The 22,194-nt window shown below is 39.7% G+C and overlaps 1 protein-coding gene across 1 annotated transcript; it reads right to left on the minus strand.

Annotated features, from left to right (window-relative positions):
- Positions 1 to 1,730: 1,730 nt before the first annotated feature.
- On the minus strand, positions 1,731 to 7,533 carry LOC134575486 (bone marrow proteoglycan-like). The gene is made up of 6 exons (XM_063434797.1): positions 7,476 to 7,533; positions 7,331 to 7,393; positions 6,869 to 7,059; positions 5,946 to 6,080; positions 3,978 to 4,083; positions 1,731 to 3,477 (listed from the first exon to the last, which is right to left on the minus strand). Exons 2-6 carry the CDS (start codon positions 7,386 to 7,388, stop codon positions 3,413 to 3,415), a joined length of 555 nt encoding a protein of 184 aa, XP_063290867.1. The 5' UTR covers positions 7,389 to 7,393; positions 7,476 to 7,533; the 3' UTR covers positions 1,731 to 3,412.
- Between the last annotated feature and the right edge of the window lie 14,661 nt (positions 7,534 to 22,194).

Genomic DNA, 22,194 nt, shown 5'->3' on the forward strand with positions numbered 1-22,194 from the left:
TAGTGTATGTCTGTGTGTATGTCTGTTAGTGTATATGTATGTATGTGTATGTATGTCTGTGTGTATGTTTGTTAGTGTATGTATGTCTGTGTGTATGTCTGTTAGTGTATGTGTATGTATGTCTGTTAGTGTATGTGTATGTATGTGTATGTCTGTTAGTGTATGTGTATGTCTGTTAGTGTATGTGTGTGTCTGTTAGTGTATGTCTGTTAGTCTATGTATGTGTGTATGTCTGTTAGTGTATGTCTGTTAGTGTATGTGTATGTATGTGTGTGTGTATGTCTGTTAGTGTATGTGTATGTGTGTGTGTGTATGTATGTTAGTTTATGTGTGTATGTCTGTTAGTGTATGTGTATGTATGTGTGTGTGTGTATGTCTGTTAGTGTGTGTGTGTATGTCTGTTAGTGTGTGTGTGTATGTCTGTTAGTCTATGTGTGTGTATGTTAGTTCATGTATGTTGGTGTATGTATGTGTGTGTGTGTGTATGAGTGTATTTACGTCTGTTATCATATGTACGTGTGTGTGAGTGTATGTGCTTCTGTTAGTGTATGCATGTTTGCGTGTATGTGCTTCTGTTAGTGTATGCATGTGTGTGTGCGTATGAGTGTATGTGCTTCTGTTAGTGTATGCATGTTTGCGTGTATGTGCTTCTGTTAGTGTATGCATGTGTGTGTGCGTATGAGTGTATGTGCTTCTGTTAGTGTATGCACATGTTTGCCTGTATGCGCTTCTGTTAGTGTATGTTTGTAAGTGTCTGTCAAATCAGTGAGAGTCTGTTTGTCATTTAGTGTGTGTGTGACTATTAGTGTGTGTCTGTCAGTGTGTTTGTGTGTGTCTCTCTGTCAATGAATGAGTGTGTGTCAGTGAATGTGTGTGTGTGTCAAATCAGTGACGTCTGTGTGTTTGTCACGTAGTGTGTGTGTTACTGTCAGTGTGTATCTGCCAGTGTGGGTGTCTGTCAGAGAGTGTGCTTAGAGGGACACTATAGGCACCCAGACAATTTCAGCTCATTGAAGTGGTCTGGGTGCAGTGTCCCAGTCCCCTTAAACCTGCAAGTTTAATTATTGCGGTTTCTCAGAAACTGCAATAATTACCTTGAGGGGTAACTCCACCTCTAGTGGCTGTCTATCAGACACTAGAGGGACTTTCGGGTGGTTAGGTGACCAAAAGTCGCCTAACTGATGCTGGACGTCCCCACCCTGTGCATGAGGACATCCAGCATCTGCTAAATACCCATAGGATTTAACCCCATCAGTGTCGAATGAGGGAGGGGGGGCACTACAGGGAATTATAGTGCCAGGAAAACAGCTTTGTTTTCCTGGCACTATAGTATTTCTTTAAAAGGAGCAGGAAAAGGTGGAGTCTAAAGAGGAAGGGGTGGGTTCTTAATCAGGAAGCGGTGCGCCCTTGACAGGAAGGGGTGGTAAATTTAGATTAGGGGGTGCTCCGGTATAGTCATGCCTAGGGCAGCACAAAATTAAAATACACCACTGTGTGAGTGTCTGAGTATGTGTGTGCGTCTGTGAGTGTCTGAGTGCATGTGTGTGTCTGTGAGTGTATGTGTGTGCACGCGTTTATATATGCATACGAGTGGGTTTTTTTTTGGTGGGGGAGAGTTCCCACACTTTTTTCCCCAGGACTTGACCCCTAATGTGATTATTACCAAAATAAAAAATATACAATTTTGTTTTTGTAATAAGGTATAAAGGAAATTAAGTTCCACAACTGAGTTGCTGCATGAATTTTTAATAGTTTAGTACATTGTTAAAAGCATTTACGTTTATAAAAATCTCAGCTCATTTACACAGTTCTAAGACATGGTCTCTTTGTAAACAGGAAATGACAGCACAGTTATCCAGTTACATTAGCATACCACACAGGTGATATAAACTCAGGACAGGATGTGGGCAGGCCTGAAGGGGCATTGCCAGTGACGCCACATGAATTACTGACAATGCTCAATCTGGGCAATGAAGTAGGAATTAAGTGCTACCTGGGAGTATTTAGACATTTTATGTTTCAAATTAATTAAAGGGACACTCTGGGCACCGATACTACCTTAATTAATTTGATAGGTTTTGGCCTCATCAATATACTGTATTTTATGCATGCTCAAATATTTATGCTTTTATAGTTTTATAAGTATGATAAAAAATGTTTTGCAGAATGCTGCACGATAAGCCTGTTTCTTTAGTCACACACCCTCACTCAAGAAAAATACTTTTTAATCAAAACGTATGCACACAGCTCGGCCACTGACTAAAGAGGGCACTCAGAGAGGTATACAGTAAGGATAACACCAACTGTATGTAGTTTCTCTGACTGTCTACAAGCCAGGTTGTGAATTAAAAAAGTCTCTCACTCAGTGCTGTTGGGGCTGAGACTGTGTACATACTTTTGATGTTCTTGCTTGCATGGGGGAGTGTGGCTAAGGACGCAGCATTTTGCAAGACTTTTTTGTGTGAAAAAAACTATAAAGATTTAAGAATGCAAATAAATACGGCAAATTAATGAGAACAAAATCAAATGCATTAAATTTGTATTGGTGCCCACAATGTCGCTTTAAACTGAATGTTGCCAGGAAACCAGGGCAAGTGCCAGTAACTTCATACCAGTAGCCCATAATTTGCCGTACCATACCTTGAGAGGTTTGGATTAAGGATGGGTGTGCAGGTGGGTGTCACCAATGATGTAACGTGCATTATTATTATTGGTATTAATATAGCGCCATCTAATTCCACAGCGCTTTATAATATTGTGAAAGGTGGGGAAATTTACAATACATTAGACAATTACACAGTGACATAGGGACAATAGGTAGATGAGGACCCTGCTCAAACAAGCTTACAGTCTAGATGAGTGGGGTACAAATACACAACAGGGCAGCAAGGGTGACAGCCACCAAACAAGGTGACTGTCTCTGGCGATGCCCACAATGGGTGGATGTGGCCCTGAAGTGGCATGTCAGCCTGGCATTAATCACTCCAAGCTAACAGACAGCCTCCCAGCTGCTCTTCTACATGCAGGACAATGCAGGGAATGCTTCTGAAACACTCTCTGCATGGTCCTAGTGCCCACCACAGAGCACAAGTGAAGCTAATGATGTATTTGTGTTGTACTCTTGGAAACCAGGAACTAAATTAGGAGGCAGGGCCAGGACCCCAAAATAGGGACTATTCCCCCAGAATCAGGACAGCTGGAAGGTCTGACATACTGTTTGGCAGCTCTTTCAAACCCTGTCCAAGAAAATGCAGAATGTCTTGAAGAAGCAAACACACAGTAAACTACTAACCATCTCAGCGACACACATCATAAATCATTTGTATTCAGCTTTATGGGGAATTTGTTTATGAGCAGATTATTCGAGTACCAATGTAGAGAAGAAGGCGTTGCAAGCATTTTGAGAACATCGTTAATACCTAATGGTGCAAATATATGGCAGTCTAGCACAGCAATGGAAAGAGTACCATTTCCCATCTGTACAAAAAAAGCAAAATAAAAGAAATTCTCAGTAACAGTGTGATGCCCAATAAAATATTATAACATATGACAAATTTGATGATGTCTATTTCAAATAAAAGCTGCCATTATATTATTTTAATTTTAAAAAAAATATTGCATATGCTATAGCTTCTGATTGTACGAATTAATACAGAAAGACACAATAACATGTGCAAACTATTATTTGACATTACTAGTTATGTCAAAAAATTAAATACATAGCATTTATTTTAAAGAAAATACTTCAAAGGAAAATTCCACACACCAAAACTACTACAGCGCACTGTAATTTGACAGGGAACAGCAACTTGTAATCAAAAAATAAATTGATGAAATGGACATTTCTTCCTACTCTGCAATTTTGATGTAAACTTTCTACAATACAGCTTTGGAGGATAAACCCTATTGCCTTTTATACTAATAACTAATACATGTAGCAATACTTAATTCTTTATTTGGGTTCTACTTTTACTTACTGCTAATATTGAGGGCGGTGCACCTATGGCAAAAATGTTTAGGGTTCCCCCATGCCCAGTTGGTATAATCCAGTCGACTACCATCTACATTTCTGAGTTGACATTTCTGAGAAGAATTGAGATAGACCATAGAGACACAGATCAGTGGTAAAATAATACACAATCAAACATGTAAACTTCTATTTCAACAGCAGCAATAACAGGCTACAGTGAATACTGTCATTTTAACTCTGTAGATCAATCTGTATTCAATCATATGGAAAGCTTATTAAATTGATGCCAAAGTCTATTCTGATAAACAATTTTTTCCAACAGAGGTCTTGATTTCAAACCTCTATTAATTTTTTTTTTATTTAGTCCTCAATTTAGTATTTTTGTACTTGTGATTCCACTATGTGAAAAAAGATTTAACTGTAGTCACCATTGAAATCTATGGGAACTTTGGTAGATAAATCATTCGGAAAGTTTTTGTAAAAGACTGGAATCATTTGGAAAGCTTATTAAATCAAGGCCAGATTGTAATAATTTGAAAAGCTTATCCAAAAATATTAAATCAACTCACTCTCCCTTTCCCTCCTTTTCTGTGATGCCAACGCTGAGAGCATCGTCTGAATCAACAAGTGAACGAATCACACAGAAGAATTCCATCCGTTGTGTGATTCGATCATTGAATGAATCAGACATTTGTGATTGTTACGAATACAAATGCACAAGTCGATTTCTTAGACTTGACAAAGATCTCATAGTGAGACCGAAACGTTGTCACTTGTTTTTCTCCTTAACAAGTAAAGCTGCTTGAATATTAAGAAGCCGTTCTGTTCCCATGCTATTGGATTTCTACAAGTCTAGTTCTTAAAAATTTGGAGTTGTACCTTTTAGGCACCCCTGATGTACAAGACCCTTTAAATATTATTTAGCTGCTTTGGTTATGATGCTTAGAGTGTTCCTTTAAATAGTTTGATTTCTTGCTTTGCGAGGGAGTTAGCATGAGCACTCCTAGCACAATAGCCACTACAGAAGGCCTTATAACACTGGCTTTGATTTTAAGCCATAGAACTCTTACTCCTATCCTTTAATTATTAATGGGACACTGAACTTAATTAAAAAATTTTGGATAAACTTTTTCAAATGATTTAATATTTTTCAATCACCTTTTCCAATGATGAATCTACCAAAATACCCATAGGCTTAAATGGTTGAAAAGCTTAACCTACATATTAAATCAGGGCACAAATCTGAAATTATAATTATTGATGTACAATTGAGTATTATACATACATCTATGAAATCGCAATGAACAGAATATTGTACTGGAGACAAAAAAAAGAAAAAAAGACACGTATGAATAAAGTTAAAGTGATCAAAGTGGACATGCCTGGCAAGTTCAAAGAAAGTGAGACATTTAGTGCATGTATATGAACAATAAGATAGCATTTTGAAGTAAAAGGTATAAGCCAGTGCTTAGCATGGAGAAAATAGTCCCTAACTAATAAATATATTTAAATTAACACTCCAAGCACCTTAACCTAGCTTGCTGTAGTGGTTATGATACCAGGAGTGCCCTGACATCCGCCCTAATGTAAGTAGTCAAACTGTTTTTTAAAGGTTTGCCTTTTAACTTGGGGGCTGCTGGATGCCACTCCCTGCCTCTACTACTAATGCCAAAGAACAGGAAATTCCTAAGCAGAATTTTTTTAGCTCTTCTGAAAGTGCGGAGTTTAGCTCAGACTTTAGAAGGTAAAAAGTCAACTGGTTAAACATGGTTTGCCTACTTACCATTGTAATCACTAAAACAGCAATTTTAAGCAACTGACAAGGAACTTACACATTTTGGCCAACATATCTTAATTGGGAAACTGTACAATACATCTACACAATTTTGGCTTTGAATTTTCATTTCCTCTGTGAATTCCCAACAATATACTATTTAGTGATTCATGTTAAATCATGTAATTAGATTCTACTTACCCATCCATTTCTCCTCACACCAATCCAGATGAATCTCACATGTCTGTTTACACGACTCACGAAATGTTCAATGAAATTATTGGTATTAATATTGTGGATAGAACTGAGATTCCCATGGTAGTGTCTGCACCATTTCTGTGAACAACAAATGAATAAATTATACCATTGATACTGATTTCATGACAAAATATATCCAAAATGCAACTGTGCTTTCAGTGGGAAGATGTAGAGAAGAGTGAAGGAAGTAGAATCTGTAATTGTGTGTTATTATGTAAACTGCAAAATTGGTACAAAATAATCAAAAACTGCCACTATATAATTAAATGTTTCTATTTTGTAAGTGGCATTAGTTATCGATTACTTATTTTTGATTCTATATTATCTGCTCTCTATATTTGTCTATCAATTATATTATTATTATTATTATTATTATTATTCACCATATTTTTTTTATCATTAGATTTTGGAATCTAGGGAATAACATTTGTAGTTTCAAGATGAAAAACTTTGTAGGCTTAGAAGGAGACACTAGGAGTCCCTCAACAGTTGGAATGGAAGAATGTTTCTGTCCTTGCCCATAGAATGTTAGAAAATGTTGGAAGCCCCAATGTACAGATGAAAATATAGCCCACAATAATTTCACTGGCGTAGGTTACAGATATCTGAATATTTTAAGGGTCATTCACTAAAGTGTGAATTGTTGGCAATTCAAAGTGAATTTCACAGTTTTTAACAGGAAAACTTTTTCTACATATTAAGTTCAGGTATATTAGCCACTTAATTAACCTTACAATTAAGACTTAAGTGATTAATTCTTTGTGTTAAAATTATCTCTCTCAAAATTGAACAATAGAAAAACATTAACTTCAAAGCTTAAATATACTACATTATAATTAATTACATACAAAGCAGCACACACTAACCTGAGCTCTATAAAAGTTAGTACTACAGCTGAAGAATTTGTAGTATCTTCTCTCATCCCCCGAACCTATTTTGGGATATGCGGTTGTGTCCAATGCCATAGAGATATTTTGGCATTCTTCAGAATTTCCTTCACTTTGAAGGGAAGTCTCTGTATTTTCTTGGGCATCACAATCTTCCTCATAGTCTTCCCCTAGAAGATATATATAGGTCAATAAAAAAAATTCTCAAAATTATTAATGAAATTGTGATTTGTTGGGAATTTTACATTAATTCAACGTTAATTTCAAATTTTAAGACAGAATAGCCAAATTACACAAGTTCTTAGTAAGCCCTATTTTTTTGTATCAACTATTTATGTCTAAAATGTGGAATTATATTGAATTCCCAACAATCCACACATAGTAAATAATAATACTGCTATAAAAATAAAAACACAATATTACATTTACTTATTAACTCACCAATTGTTTGAGCAGAGACAGATCCTACCAAGAACAGCATTAACAGAAATGTAAACATCTTTGCTAGAAAAATAAATATAAACTGTTAAAACAATATTCATAAAGTAAGAAGTTGAAATTTAACTGAAATACAAATTTTCCTGACCTTCTCAGTCGGTTTCTGCTTTATTGTGATTTTGACTTTCCACAAAGCTCAGCAGCTTGTCTTCTTCAAGTAACTGTATCTATTGGTTTTATACAACAATTTTGGGAAGTTGTGGTTTGAATATCGAAAAGGAACAATTACAGTTATGAAAAAGGTTGTGCATGCACCCATCTTATCTGAAGAACTATCTTCAGATTAGACATTCTCTTTTGTGATGAAAGAATGTGTGCAGGGAACTGAATTATCTGTGAGTTTATTTTGGCAGATAAGACTTTTTTTCTTTGCTTCTAAAGAATATTTGCAAGGAGGACTACATTTATATTTATGTTTAAAACAAAATAACATTTAAAACACAGACAAATACTGATAAAATACGTATAACTCAACAATCCATTTGCTTTCAGTTTACAGTTTGTATATTTTTCTGTTTATGTATGGATACATATTGATAGATAGATAGATAGATAGATTTAATGCATATATCTGTAGTACCAATATAAGTATTTTTTGTTTACCATATTTTGCAGTACTCTTGGCTACAGTGAATACACGTACACTGATAAGCCACAACATTAACCCTTTGAGAATGAAGGCAATTGTACATATGTTCTGACTAAAATAAAACCTAGAATTTGCCGGCAACATTCCCAGATATTTAATTTGGGACAGACACCATTGAAAGGGGAAGCTGGGTTGTAGTGAGGTATTGGCATGTACCGCTCAAATTCCTTCATAGTAGTGTGATTCTAGGTTGTGTGACAAAGAATTACATATCATCAGCATACGCTGCAACTTTATGAGGCCCTTACACTGAAACTTTGTGATGTTTGCCCGGACTTTAGCATTCTGGTTGCTATATGTAGCCTGGATCCAGGATAGCATTGTGGCACTGAATCCTCTGCCATGCATAAACGTCCACAGGAACGACCAGTCCACCAAATGCTTTTTCAGCATTGGTTGAAAAGGAACAGTAACAGTATTACCTCCCTCCTCGTGAGGTGTTGTATCGAGAGCGCTCTGAGGGTGCTATCTCTAGCCTCCCAACCAGGGATAAATCCTGTCAGATCCGGGTGGACTAGACCCGGTAGAAATGTTTGCAGCCTAGTTGCCAAAACTTTGGTGAAGAGTTTCATATCCACATTCAGTAGACAGATTGACCTGTAACTACTCCATAATTCTGGATGTTTAGGTAGGATAGTGATGGTGGTGGAAGTGCCTCCTGTGGTGAGTGTGCTAAGTGCTTTTGTCAGGCTTGGAATTAACAGGTCTGCATAACACTTACAGTAGTCCAGGTTTAATCCATCCAGTCCCGGAGCTCTGCCCGTTTTGATTGCCAATTTTATTTCACATTCCGTAATCTGTGTTTCAAGATATTCCGTACCTTCCACCTAGATGATCTTGGGCGGTAAATTAAAAATCGGTCAGTAGCACTAGCAATATCTCTGGAACCATCCCGTCTGTTAGTGTGACATTGTGGAAGGTTGTATAGGGTGGAGTATCGCGAACAGGAGTTGGTTGGATGGTTACGGTCAAGCACTTTAATTTTTGAACCTGTGCCTGAATTATTTTCTGCTGAGCATTTTTGCGAGGAGCTTGTCCCCTTTATTCGAGTGTGTGTAGCATCTGTGGTTGAGTAGGGTGTGGTTGTCTGCAGGCCTCTAATTGATCTTTGTAGTCATCTTCTATTTGAGCTCTTGTGCCTGGATTCAATTTCCGATATTTTAATTAGTAAGTCAGACTTAAGACTTTGGGCTTACCATTTCTTATGTGTCACAATTTGAATTGCATGTCCTCTGAGGACACTTTTGTGGGCTTTCTCAGATAGTGGTGTTGGATATATAAGAACTTTACAGCTAGGAGTGGCAAGCAGGGGGGATGACTAGTGGAGCAGAATAAACATTTGGTGTATACAAATTAAGTAATTGGCAATCAAATTCTATCAGAATCAGATAAATAACTACATGTACTACTACTACTGCATTATTATAGTAAAGTAATAATCTAGTAACAAATGTGAAAGAAATCCAGTGTGTGTATATACACTGCGTGCAGAATTATTAGGCAAATTAGTATTTTGACCACATCATCATCTTTATGCATGTTGTCTTACTCCAAGCTGTATAGGCTCGAAAGCCTACTACCAACTAAGCATATTAGGTGATGTGCATCTCTGTAATGAGAAGGGGTGTGGTCTAATGACATCAACACCCTATATCAGGTGTGCATAATTATTAGGCAACCTCCTTTCCTTTGGCAAAATGGGTCAAAAGAAGGACTTGACAGGCTCAGAAAAGTTTAAAATAGTGAGATATCTTGCAGAGGGATGCAGCACTCTTAAAATTGCAAAGCTTCTGAAGCGTGATCATCGAACAATCAAGTGTTTCATTCAAAATAGTCAACAGGGTCGCAAGAAGCGTGTGGAGAAACCAAGGAGCAAAATAACTGCCCATGAACTGAGAAAAGTCAAGCGTGCAGCTGCCAAGATGCCACTTGCCACCAGTTTGGCCATATTTCAGAGCTGCAACATCACTGGAGTGCCCGAAAGCACAAGGTGTGCAATACTCAGAGACATGGCCAAGGTAAGAAACGCTGAAAGACGACCACCACTGAACAAGACACACAAGCTGAAACGTCAAGACTGGGCCAAGAAATATCTCAAGACTGATTTTTCTAAGGTTTTATGGACTGATGAAATGAGAGTGAGTCTTGATGGGCCAGATGGATGGATTGGTAAAGGGCAGAGAGCTCCAGTCCGACTCAGACGCCAGCAAGGTGGAGGTGGAGTACTGGTTTGGGCTGGGATCATCAAAGATGAGCTTGTGGGGCCTTTTCGGGTTGAGGATGGAGTCAAGCTCAACTCCCAGTTTCTGGAAGACACCTTCTTCAAGCAGTGGTACAGGAAGAAGTCTGCATCCTTCAAGAAAATGATTTTCATGCAGGACAATGCTCCATCACACGCGTCCAAGTACTCCACAGCGTGGCTGGCAAGAAAGGGTATAAAAGAAGAAAATCTAATGACATGGCCTCCTTGTTCACCTGATCTGAACCCCATTGAGAACCTGTGGTCCATCATCAAATGTGAGATTTACAAGGAGGGAAAACAGTACACCTCTCTGAACAGTGTCTGGGAGGCTGTGGTTGCTGCTGCACGCAATGTTGATGGTGAACAGATCAAAACACTGACAGAATCCATGGATGGCAGGCTTTTGAGTGTCCTTGCAAAGAAAGGTGGCTATATTGGTCACTGATTTGTTTTTGTTATGTTTTTGAAAGTCAGAAATGTATATTTGTGAATGTTGAGATGTTATATTGGTTTCACTGGTAAAAATAAATAATTGAAATGGGTATATATTTGTTTTTTGTTAAGTTGCCTAATAATTATGCACAGTAATAGTCACCTGCACACACAGATATCCCCCTAAAATAGCTATAACTAAAAACAAACTAAAAACTACTTCCAAAAATATTCAGCTTTGATATTAATGAGTTTTTTGGGTTCATTGAGAACATGGTTGTTGTTCAATAATAAAATTAATCCTCAAAAATACAACTTGCCTAATAATTCTGCACTCCCTGTATATATTATTTGGTATGTACTTAACAACCAACGCCAAGCCTCCATAGCAAGCCAGTAACCTATCTCATGCTGATGTGTGGAAATAACAATGAAACAGCTGTCCATGAGGGGTTCACTGGCATTGCACCTCTTTCTGACTTGTGTTTCAAAGCTGTTGTATGCAGCAGACATATACTCCAAGGAATCCATGTATCAAGTAGAATAATGAGGCAAAATTTGTTTTTTTTGTTGAGCTAATTTCATACATCTACCCAGAAAAATTCAAATACATATTTGCTCTCCCAGACATCTCATACAATACAAGACTTAAAAGAAGAGACTTTTCTCCAGCCTTGTTTCAGATTTTGCACAGCAATGACTGGCAAACATTCAAGACATATGACGCGGCAAGGGAATGGTTGAATTCCATCAATCTTAGATAAGTTTAACTGTAAAAGGAGAAAAGGCAAAAAACAAAGTAAATTGTGTTTTTTGTGTGTGTTTTTCCCCCCACCCTTCTATAAGATATAGTGAATGCAACTTAACAATAGATAGATTCACTTAATAGTTTTAGTAAATATTCACAGAAATTACAACAAGAGCACTTGTTTAAATATTAGTAAGTGAAATACAAAGAAGAGAGATGAAAGGAATAGAAAGAAATAAGTGGAAAGAAAAGATAAAACAAATTTAGATTTTTCACAGATTATCTCGCTAAATGAATAAGTACCACAAATATAGTCCCACTTACACTTAAAATAGTAGGATATTAGGTATTAAAACACATCAAGTAAGGGAATGCAAACACAAAAAAAAAATCCTCTTGCACATATAACCACAAAATAAAGTGGCAATTATAATTATAAATAATTATGATCAATTCACAAATTAAGAAGTAGAAGAAAAATAGAGGGGTAATGGGAAAATTATAAAATTAATTGATACTGAAGAAACTTTTACAACTGAGAAACCTCTGTAATCATAAGATAAGTTGTTGTTTATTTTTTTTTGTCTTCTTCTTCTTCTTTCTGTCTCCCGCCCTTACGAGTAGTGGCTTATTTTCGATAAATGAAAGGGGTACAGAAAAGGACCCAATTAGGAGAGGAGATGGGGGAAGGAGAGAGTGGAATTAGACAGAAAGAGATATAAATAAATGGATTAAAATACTTACATAAGTAAGAGGCTTGTCTATAAATTGTTTATGAATAGAGTTGAGCGAACCCGGACTGTAAAGTTCGGGTTCATACCGAACATTACGTTTTTTTGGACCCCGGACCGAACACGGACATATCACTGTGTGTTCGGTGTTTTACTGATGCGTTTAGAAAGGCTGCAGGGCTGCCAATCAACAAGCGTTTGACTCGTTTGCCCTTAGAAGCCATCACAGCCATGCCTACTAATGGCATGGCTGTTATTGGCCAGTGCAGCATGTGACCCAGCCTCTATATAAGCTGGTTACTTAGTATTATTAAATTATGCCCCTACTCGCTATACCGCGAGTAGAGGATTGTCTATTAAACAGTGAGCAACCTGTGGCTGCTCACTGTTAAAAAAAAACCCAAACATTCCCCCCTCCTGAGCCCCCACCCTTGATGTGTGAGTGGTGGCTTTTAAACTAAAGGGTGGACCTGTTGCCCCCCCACCCCGGCCCCCATCCCTGAACGGCGGGTGGGGGCCCTTAATACCAATAAGGGGGTGGACATTTTGTCTCCCCCAGGCCCCGACCCTGAAGCGGTGGGTGGGGGCACTAAATATCAATAAGGGGGGGACCTATTGTCCTCCCTCCTGGCCCCCAGCCCTGAGCGGTGGGTGGGTGCCATAAATAAGAATTGGGGGGGACCTACTGTCCTCCCTCCCGGCCCCCACCCCTGCGCGGTGGGTGGGGGCCATAAATAATAATTGGTGGGGGGACCAACTGTTCTCCCCCCCTGGCCCCATCTCTGAGCGGTGGGTGGGGGCCATAAAAAAATTTGGGGGGTGACCTACTGTGCTCCTCCCTCGACCCCCACCCCTGAGCGGTGGGTGGAGGTCATAAATAAAAATTGGGGGTGCCTACTGTCCTCCCCCCGGCCCCCACCCCTGCACGGCGGGTGGGGTCCCTAAATAAAAATTAACCCACCCCCCAGGTGACTAGGTGTCCCCAAACCCCTAGTCACGCCCCTGCCCCACAAAAAATAACCTCTACCTACCCCCCTTCATCCTAAAAATAATAATAATAAAAAATAATCTAAATACTTTTTTTTTATTTTTATTTGCACTTTACCGGATAATACAAGAGTACAGCATACAGACATTTGTTGTTTACATCATGTTTACATTCTCGTGAACCAACATCTTTTTTACAATTTAGTATCTTCCATGCATATGTCATACTTGTCTTTACGAGCAATTGCAATCATACACCTAATCCTGTATGTATTATACTGTGGTTATTTCGCTGCACCTCATACCTTTCCGTTTTTGGTTTAGTAGTGAGAGTATGGGGAAGGTGGGGGGGGAGGGGGGAAGGTATGGTCGAGGCGGAGAAACAAAATTTACGTTTGAATCTAGCATTCCCAGTTAATACTGGGGATCCTTATGTTCTTCTCACTTTGCAAAATTGGAGGTCATTCGTTTATTGTAGTTATCCCACAATTCCCATGCCTCTACCCAAAATTGTTGCTCAGGCCTTGTTTTCCTGGCCATGATTTCATATAGTTTGGATGATTCTATAATTAAAATGCATTCCTGTAAGGTCGGTGTATGTGATGCTAACCAGTTTCTACTGATAGTTTGTAGCGCTGCAATGAGTATATGATAAAGCAGATATCGTATGGGTTTTGTAATGTTTTGTGGGAATAGGTGTAGCAAATATTGTTCAGGTTGGAGTGGCATCGTTAGTCTTGATGACTCTTGGATTAACTGCGCAATTTGAGCCCAGAACGGTGCTATTTTTGGACAGGACCACCATATATGATACACGGTGCCCATTTGCTGTCCGCACCTCCAGCATTGCCCTGAGTTTCGAGGATCAAAGTGTTTTAATTTGGATGGAACCAGGTGCCAGCGATATAGCATCTTCCTAGATATTTCTATATGTGTGTTGCATAGTGTCAGGTTCCTATTTGCCTTAAATATGCGGCTCCATTCTGAGTCATCTAATTTCTTTTGGAAGTCAATTTCCCAGGATGAGAGAAAGGAGGATTTAGCCTTGTTAAGTTTTTGAATACTTATATTGTATAATTGGGAAATTAGTTTAGTAGGTGGCTTGTCTTGTATACAAAGTTGCTCAATGGGCGATAGTTGCCAATCCTGCCTAAGTGTGGTATTTGTGGGATAGTGTTTGCTATACCATGACTGTATTTGCAAGTACTTAAAGTACATGGTTTGTGGTATTAGATATTTGATTTGCAGGTGTGCAAAGGAGATCAGTTTATTGTTATCTATCAGCTGGTGCAAGGATTTGATGCCATACCTTGCCCACTCCTTGGCGTTAAATTGTGGTATAATTATTGTGAGGGCCTGTAGCCTCATGGCTGGTGAGGGGTAAGGCGAAGGCCACGATTTGGTCTTATGTGTATCCCATATGGTCAAAGATAATTTGGTGGTTGGTAACATGTCTCTGTGCTTAGGTCTATTGTGTCGTGGTATCCAAACCAAGGTAGGTAGACTGTTAACATTCGTGTATGTTGCCTCTATTGTGAGCCATTCCGGTGGCGGCTGTTGGTGGAATGCCATAATCAGTGGACTGAGGATTGAAGCTGAGTAGTACGTTTCTAAGTGTGGTATCCCTGTTCCTCCTTCTTTGAAGGATTTGTATAAAGTGGATGCTGCCACTCTCGGTTTTTTGTTATTCCATATGAATGCATTAATCATAGCTTGTGTATTTCGAAGAAATTTTTTGGGGAGATGTATCTGTAGAGTACGAAACAGGTACTGGAGTTTTGGTAGGAGTATCATTTTTGTGGCCGCTATTCGACCCTAAATACTTTTTTTTTTTTAAATAGACTTACCATTTGATGTCTTCTTTATTCTAAACCCCAAAAAATAACCCCTACCTACCCCCTCATCCTGTGTAAAATGACACAGAGCACTCTGATTGGTGGGTTTAAGCCATCCAATCAGAGTGCTCTGACAGGTAAATGAAGAGACTGACAGGTAAGTCTCTACATTTATCTGTCACAGCACTCTGATTGGTTGGCTTGAAATCCACCAATCAGAGTGCTCTGAGCCTAATTGCAGAGCGGGGCAAGGCTTTATAAGCCTTCCCCCGCCCTGCAGAGCTCAGTCTGCACGGAGCCCTCCATGGGTGAAGAAGGATTATTTTTTATTTTTTTTTATTTTTTTATTGCGTCGGTTATTATGTTTTTTTATTTGGCCTTTTTTGGGGCTGAAAAAAGAAGATTTTAGATAAAAGAAAACATTGTTATTTAGGGCACCTACCCGCCACGTAGGGGTGGGGGACGAGGGGAAGACAGTAGGTCCCCCCTTTACAGTTATTTAGGGCCCCCACCGCTGCACAGGGGTGGGGGCCTGGGGGAGGACAGTAGATCCCCCTCCTTATTGTTATTTAGGGCCCCCATTCACCACTCAGGGGGGAGGACAATAGGTCCCCCCTTATTGATATTTAGGGCCCCACCCACCACTCAGGGGTGGGGGCCAGAGGGGAGGACAATAGGTCCCCCCTTATTGGTATTTAGGGCCCCCACTCGCCTATCAGGGGTGGGGACCGGGGGGGGGGGAGGGCAATAGCCACAGGCTGCTCACTGTTTAATAGACAATCCCCTACTCACGGTATAGCGAGTAGGGGCATAATTTAATAATACTAAGTAACCAGCTTATATAGAGGCTGGGTCACATGCTGCACTGGCCAATCACAGCCATGCCATTAGTAGGCATGGCTGTGATGGCTTCTAAGGGCACACGAGTCAAACGCTTGTTGATTGGCTGCCCTGCAGCCTTTCAAAACGCGTCATTAAATTGCCGAACACCGAACTCCAACCCGAACACACATGAGTTTGTAGGAGAACTGGTGGACTGCGGTTGGTAATAGTTAATACCAAGAGGGAAAAAAAATCAGGTTCAAATTTTTTGTTTTGTATTTTGTTTTTTTTTACTTTTACCCTTTTTAATGTATTTTTCTCCTTGCTGTTTTGATTAATTTTATTTTTTTGTAACTTTTTTCCCCTTTTCATATATATATATATATATATATATATATATTTTTTTTTTTTTCTCTTTGCTGGATATATTTAAATTTTGTTCCTTTTTTTTTCTTCTATATTTTCTCCTTGCTGGTTTTATTTAAAAAGTTTTTCCTCCTTTTTTTTTTACATTTTTTTCCCCTCTCTTGTTGTTCCTATTCCCCTCCTTGTGGGTGCTGCTGCTCCTGTGTGGGATTTGTATTGCCAATATAAACCCACTACTGACTCACAGAGCTTGCTCACTGGAGTTTGCTTGAAAGTAGGCTATTTTAAGTAATCTCTTTTAAGTAGGAGTTAAAACAACATGAGTTGAGACCTACAAGGGAGTTTAAACCAAGAGGGTAAATATTGTTTTTGCTCACTTGTGTTTTTTGTAACTGGGGATGAGGGCTAGCAAGATTGCGAATTTAACTCAGTGCACATCCTGCTGCATGTATGCATGCCTGGATGATTCTGTCCAGGGTCCATACCTCTGTGGTGGGTGTGAGCGAGTGGCCTTTCTGGAAGCTCAAATTAGAGATCTGGAGAGGCAAATTGTAACACTGAGGGAGATTGACAATCTTGAGAGGTGTCTACTGCTCACTGAGCAGAGTTTAGTGGGGACAGGTAGTGGAGAGGGAGGAGATAAGACAGATGGGGAACAGGCACGTAGCTGGGTGACAGTGGGGCGAGGAAGCAGGGGGGGGAGGGAAGAGAAAAGGTTTAGCTAGTCCTGATCTCAGGCAGCCTAACGGCCCGTTTGAGTGAAGATGTTGGGAGCATCAGCTCAGAAGTAGCTGTACCGCAGGAAGCTGTTCCTTCTAACAGCCGTGGGAACAGCCCCTCTAGTACGGGTGGGGCTGAGAGGGTAAGGAAGTCTAGACAGGTTGTGGTGGTAGGGGACTCTATTATTAAGAGAGTAGGTAGGGTAATCTGCCACTCTAATCGACTCAACCGGACAGTTTGCTGTCTCCAGGGTGCTCGGGTCCGGCATGTTGCTGACAGAGTGGAGGGATTATTGGGAGGCAGGGCTGCCAATAGAAATTTTGGGGCCCTAACTCAGCTCAATCCCGCCCACAGGGTCCGCCTCCAAATCCCGCCCACAGGAATACACAAAAAGAAACAAAAATACACACTGATACAAAAGGACACAGACACACACACACACAAAGATACATACTAACAGACACACATGCTGAAACAGAAATCACGCATATAGGCATACGTACTGACACACACATACTGAGACATACACACATATACAGACACACAGGCATACATAGTGACAGATAGACACATACTAACATACGTACAGACTCACATGCATGATGACTTACACCTACATACACCAACATCACATATATACACACAGACATACATTCATTCATACTGGCATACATACATATATACATACATACATACAGACATTCTGACATACACACAGACATTCTGACATACACACAGACATTCTAACATACACACAGACATTCTAACATACACACAGACATTCTGACATACATACAGACATTCTGACATACACACAGACATACTGACACACATGGCAATTAGGTATCTCCTCCTTTATACACAATAATTAGATTCACTTATGGAAAATCCCTATACAAAAAATATAAACACAGAGAAGGACATAGTGCAACCTGTATATTATATATGATACAAAGGGAAAATCTGAGATGGAATCACTCACACTTTAATGAGCCATTTAGAAGTAGGCTCAGGACTTATGCAGCTTTCATGTCACTTAAATGGGACATGCACATTTCCTTGGATCCTCAGGCAGGTTCCCCTTAGGTCTCAATGATCATCAAGTTTGGAGCCAGGAGCCAGGAGCCAGGAGCCAGGAGTGTCAGGATAAGTAGTTTATTTTAACAAATAGTTAAAAGATAAGCAATAAAAAGCAATATTGCACACAACGCGTTTCAACCAACTGCTTGTGGTCTTCCTCAGGTGCTCTTCTAAATTACAATGGATATACCACAACTTATATAGGGGGTAGTATTACAGGCTTAATTGCTGAATTTACAACACTTGTTTAAGTAATTTACCTTAAATGATCCGGACCGGATGTGGTCTGCCACCTCCAATATGGCTCCACATCCGGTTCGGAAAGATACACAGATAAACCCAATAATACATAAATAGCAGAAAACAACGGAAACACAGTATTAGTACTATATATCCTCCTCCCATCATAGTCAACATACATGATACGATGAGATCAAGTGTGACTGTGAAGATGGAGGTGTGTAAAGTCCTTTCGGTGTTCCGTTACGTCACTTCCGGTGACGCGTACAACAATGGAGTCCGTCCGTCGTGTCACTTCCGGTGACGCGTATAGCAGCAGGAACCGTCCGTCACATCACTTCCGGTTCCGTTAATAATCGGATGGCGAAAAGTCTCTTCCCTCTTCTAAGAATGTAAGGATGTCCATTTTCAACTTGAGTGCAAGGCGGCCATCTTAAGAGTGGGCAAGCAGTCCCCATGTAACATACTCATACCGCAGAGCAAATATTGCATACAAATAGGGAAAACAAAACAAAACAAAATATACATATTAATTACATCACCCAGCATAAATTTAATGACTAAAATAGATATATCTCTTATGTAGCTCACTAATATAAATAATAGGGAAACTACTTTATTTTAAAGTGCATAAACTTAAAGTGATTGATGGACCCGATATAGAGTCACTATACAAAGATAAACTAAAATCTCATATTTATAAAAACAGCTGTCCAGCAGTTTCCTGATCCCAACCGTCAAAACCAGAAAATCAAACCTTCTCCAATAATAAAAGATCCAATAAATGGATAAAATCTATATAAAAAATAATTAAAAGAGGCTAAAAAGGGCCATAAAAATAGAAATAGAAAAAATATATAAAAGGAATAATATTCTCATGTATGGACTATCTCAGATAACATCAATTATAGCAGCTTATTGATCTCAAAATCAATATTTAAACCTTTTGGGGCCAGGGAACGTAATTCAAAAATCCACTTGGATTCTTTTAAACTTAGAGCTTTAGATATGTCCCCACCTCTCCAGTGCCCTGCCACTTTTTCGATAGCGAAAAAGCTTAGAAACTTGGGATCCGAACCATGGTGTTGTAAAAATTGTCTGGATACACTATGGTTCGGAAACCCTTTCTGAATATTTCTAAGGTGTTCGCTAATCCTTATCTTAAGTTGGCGGGACGTTTTCCCCACATATTGGTATCCGCAGCTACATTGTAAGAGATAAATTACATAGGTAGAATGGCAAGTAATTAGAGTTTTAATGTGATACTCTTTTTTAGTAACTGTGGAATGGAATTTCTCTACTTTCTTATTATTCAGTCTTAGGGTGTTGCAGCAGGCTCTGCAAGATCCACAGTAGAAAAAAACCTTTCTGTTCTTGTGTCCAGTCACTTAAAAAATTCCTCGGTGCTTCTGTTTTAATAAAACTGGATGTTACCATTTGTTTAAGGTTTTTTTGCACCCCTAAATATAAATTTAGGCTTGTTACCTATATATTGTTTAATATCCTCCTCATGTTGTAAAATGTGCCAATTCTTATTAATAATTTTCTTAATGGCGCCAATGTTGCTAGAAAAATTAAAAATAATTAATTCAGCAATTAAGCCTGTAATACTACCCCCTATATAAGTTGTGGTATATCCATTGTAATTTAGAAGAGCACCTGAGGAAGACCACAAACAGTTGGTTGAAACGCGTTGTGTGCAATATTGCTTATCTTTTAACTATTTGTTAAAATAAACTACTTATCCTGACACTCCTGGCTCCTGGCTCCTGGCTCCTGACTCCAAACTTGATGATCATTGAGACCTAAGGGGAACCTGCCTGAGGATCCAAGGAAATGTGCATGTCCCATTGAGGTGACATGAAAGCTGCATAAGTCCTGAGCCTACTTCTAAATGGCTCATTAAAGTGTGAGTGATTCCATCTCAGATTTTCCCTTTGTATCATATATAATATACAGGTTGCACTATGTCCTTCTCTGTGTTTATATTTTTTGTATAGGGATTTTCCATAAGTGAATCTAATTATTGTGTATAAAGGAGGAGATACCTAATTGCCATATCTCAGGTAATCACTCCTTTCTGGTGTGTGTGTGCGCTTTTACCTCTTTTTTTGTTGTACATGATTTTTAAGTATATATAGTGGTGATATACTTGGTTTTGGCTGCACCATCCACCTATTTGATCCTTTAGCGCCACTTCTATACTGTTTTTTGTTATACTGACACACACACAGACATTCTGACATACACACAGACATTCTGACATACACACAGACATTCTGACATACACACAGACATTCTGACATACACACAGACATTCTGACATACACACAGACATTCTGACATACACACAGACATTCTGACATACACACAGACATACTGACATACACACAGACATACTGACATACACACAGACATACTGACATACACACATACATACTGACATTCTGTCAGGGACCAGGAACCAGACAGAGACAGAAGTAGATGCAAACACACCTTTATTAATAAATAACAAATAATAAACAAAAGCAAAGTCCAGGAATCAAGCAGGGGTCAGTCACCAGAGCGGGTAGTCAGACAAGCCAGGATCAGGAGCACGGAGAGCAGCGGAGTCAGGAACAAGGCCGGAGTCAGGAACCAGGAGCAAACAGGAAACACAGGAACAAGGAGACTTCTGGGAAACAGGAAACCACGCAAGGGCAAGGAGGTTCTGGGCTTAGCTGCTTAAATAGGCAGAACTGATTAGCAGCAGGGTTGATTACTACTCACAGGTGAGTAACCGTGGCAATAAGCAGAAGGAGCTGATAGTAATTGCAACTGAAACTCAATCACTGAAACAGAAAAGGGTTGCTGTTTAAAACAGCAAAGAAACCCTGACAGTACCTCCCCCTCAACGACTCCCCCCATCTCTGTTGGTGGGTCCGGGCTTCATGGGGAAGCGGGCGTGATATGAACGAAGGAGGGATGGTGCATGGACATCAGAGGCAGGAACCCAGGAGCGTTCCTCTGGACCGTATCCTTTCCAGTGCACCAAGTATTGGATCTGTCCTCTGAAGACCCGTGAGTCAATGATGCTGCGTATTTCATATTCCTCATGATTGTCAATCAGAACAGGACGTGGACGTGGCACTGAGGTGGTGTAGCGATTACAAACCAACGGTTTCAAGAGGGAAACATGGAAAACATTTGAGATGCGCATGTTAGCAGGAAGGTCAAGTGCGTAAGCTACAGGGTTAACCCTTCGAAGTATACGAAATGGCCCAACGTATCGGGGTGCCAGTTTTTGTGAGGGAACACGGAGGCGTAGGTTGCGGGAAGACAGCCAGACCCTCTCTCCGACCTGATAGGTAGGTGCAGGAAGGCGTCTGCGGTCGGCCTGGAGTTTGTAGTTCTGCATTGCGCGTTGCAAAGAACTCTGGACCTGCACCCAAGTGGAACGGAGTTCCCTGAGATGTTCCTCCAATGCCGGTATCTCCTGTGGCAAGAACGTATCAGGCAACATGGACGGTTGAAACCCATAGTTTGCCAGGAATGGGACAAAAGAAAAAACAAAAAAGGCTGCGCCAGAAGAAGTAAATATATAAACGACAATTAGTCCAAGTAAAAAGAGAAAGTCTTATCTAGAGTATGCTCCTGTGGGGAATGGAGGGTCTGTAGATCCACGGTCAGGGGAAAGTTCCTCGTTGGTCTCCTTCTTAGGAATTCACTCGTATGTGGGAAAAAACAGATACAAAACAGGATAGTGCAATACGTCTGATAATGAGGTAGATAGGAAATTAAAAGCTGGTATAAAACTCACATTTATAAGAGCTATAACTCGCTCTAGTGTTGAAGGCGTACAGCGGTACAATCCCCGCTTATGGGATATAGGGAAAATTTCCTCCGTCAGTGATATGTTCCACGCTCAAAGATAAAAGAGAAACAACCAATAGTGCTCACTGGGTGAAATAGTGAT

Source organism: Pelobates fuscus, chromosome 10 (assembly GCF_036172605.1).
Source record: "Pelobates fuscus isolate aPelFus1 chromosome 10, aPelFus1.pri, whole genome shotgun sequence".
NCBI lineage: Eukaryota > Metazoa > Chordata > Amphibia > Anura > Pelobatidae > Pelobates > Pelobates fuscus.

What these genes read in the sequence shown, in the direction of transcription:
- LOC134575486 (XM_063434797.1), bottom strand. Translation starts at nt 7,388, where the DNA reads ATGTTTACATTTCTGTTAATGCTGTTCTTGGTAGGATCTGTCTCTGCT. An exon ending in TGTCTCTGCTCAAACAATTG is followed by an intron (nt 7,060 to 7,330) that starts GTGAGTTAATAA and finishes TATATCTTCTAG; the next exon opens with GGGAAGACTATGAGGAAGAT. An exon ending in CTAACTTTTATAGAGCTCAG is followed by an intron (nt 6,081 to 6,868) that starts GTTAGTGTGTGC and finishes TGTTGTTCACAG; the next exon opens with AAATGGTGCAGACACTACCA.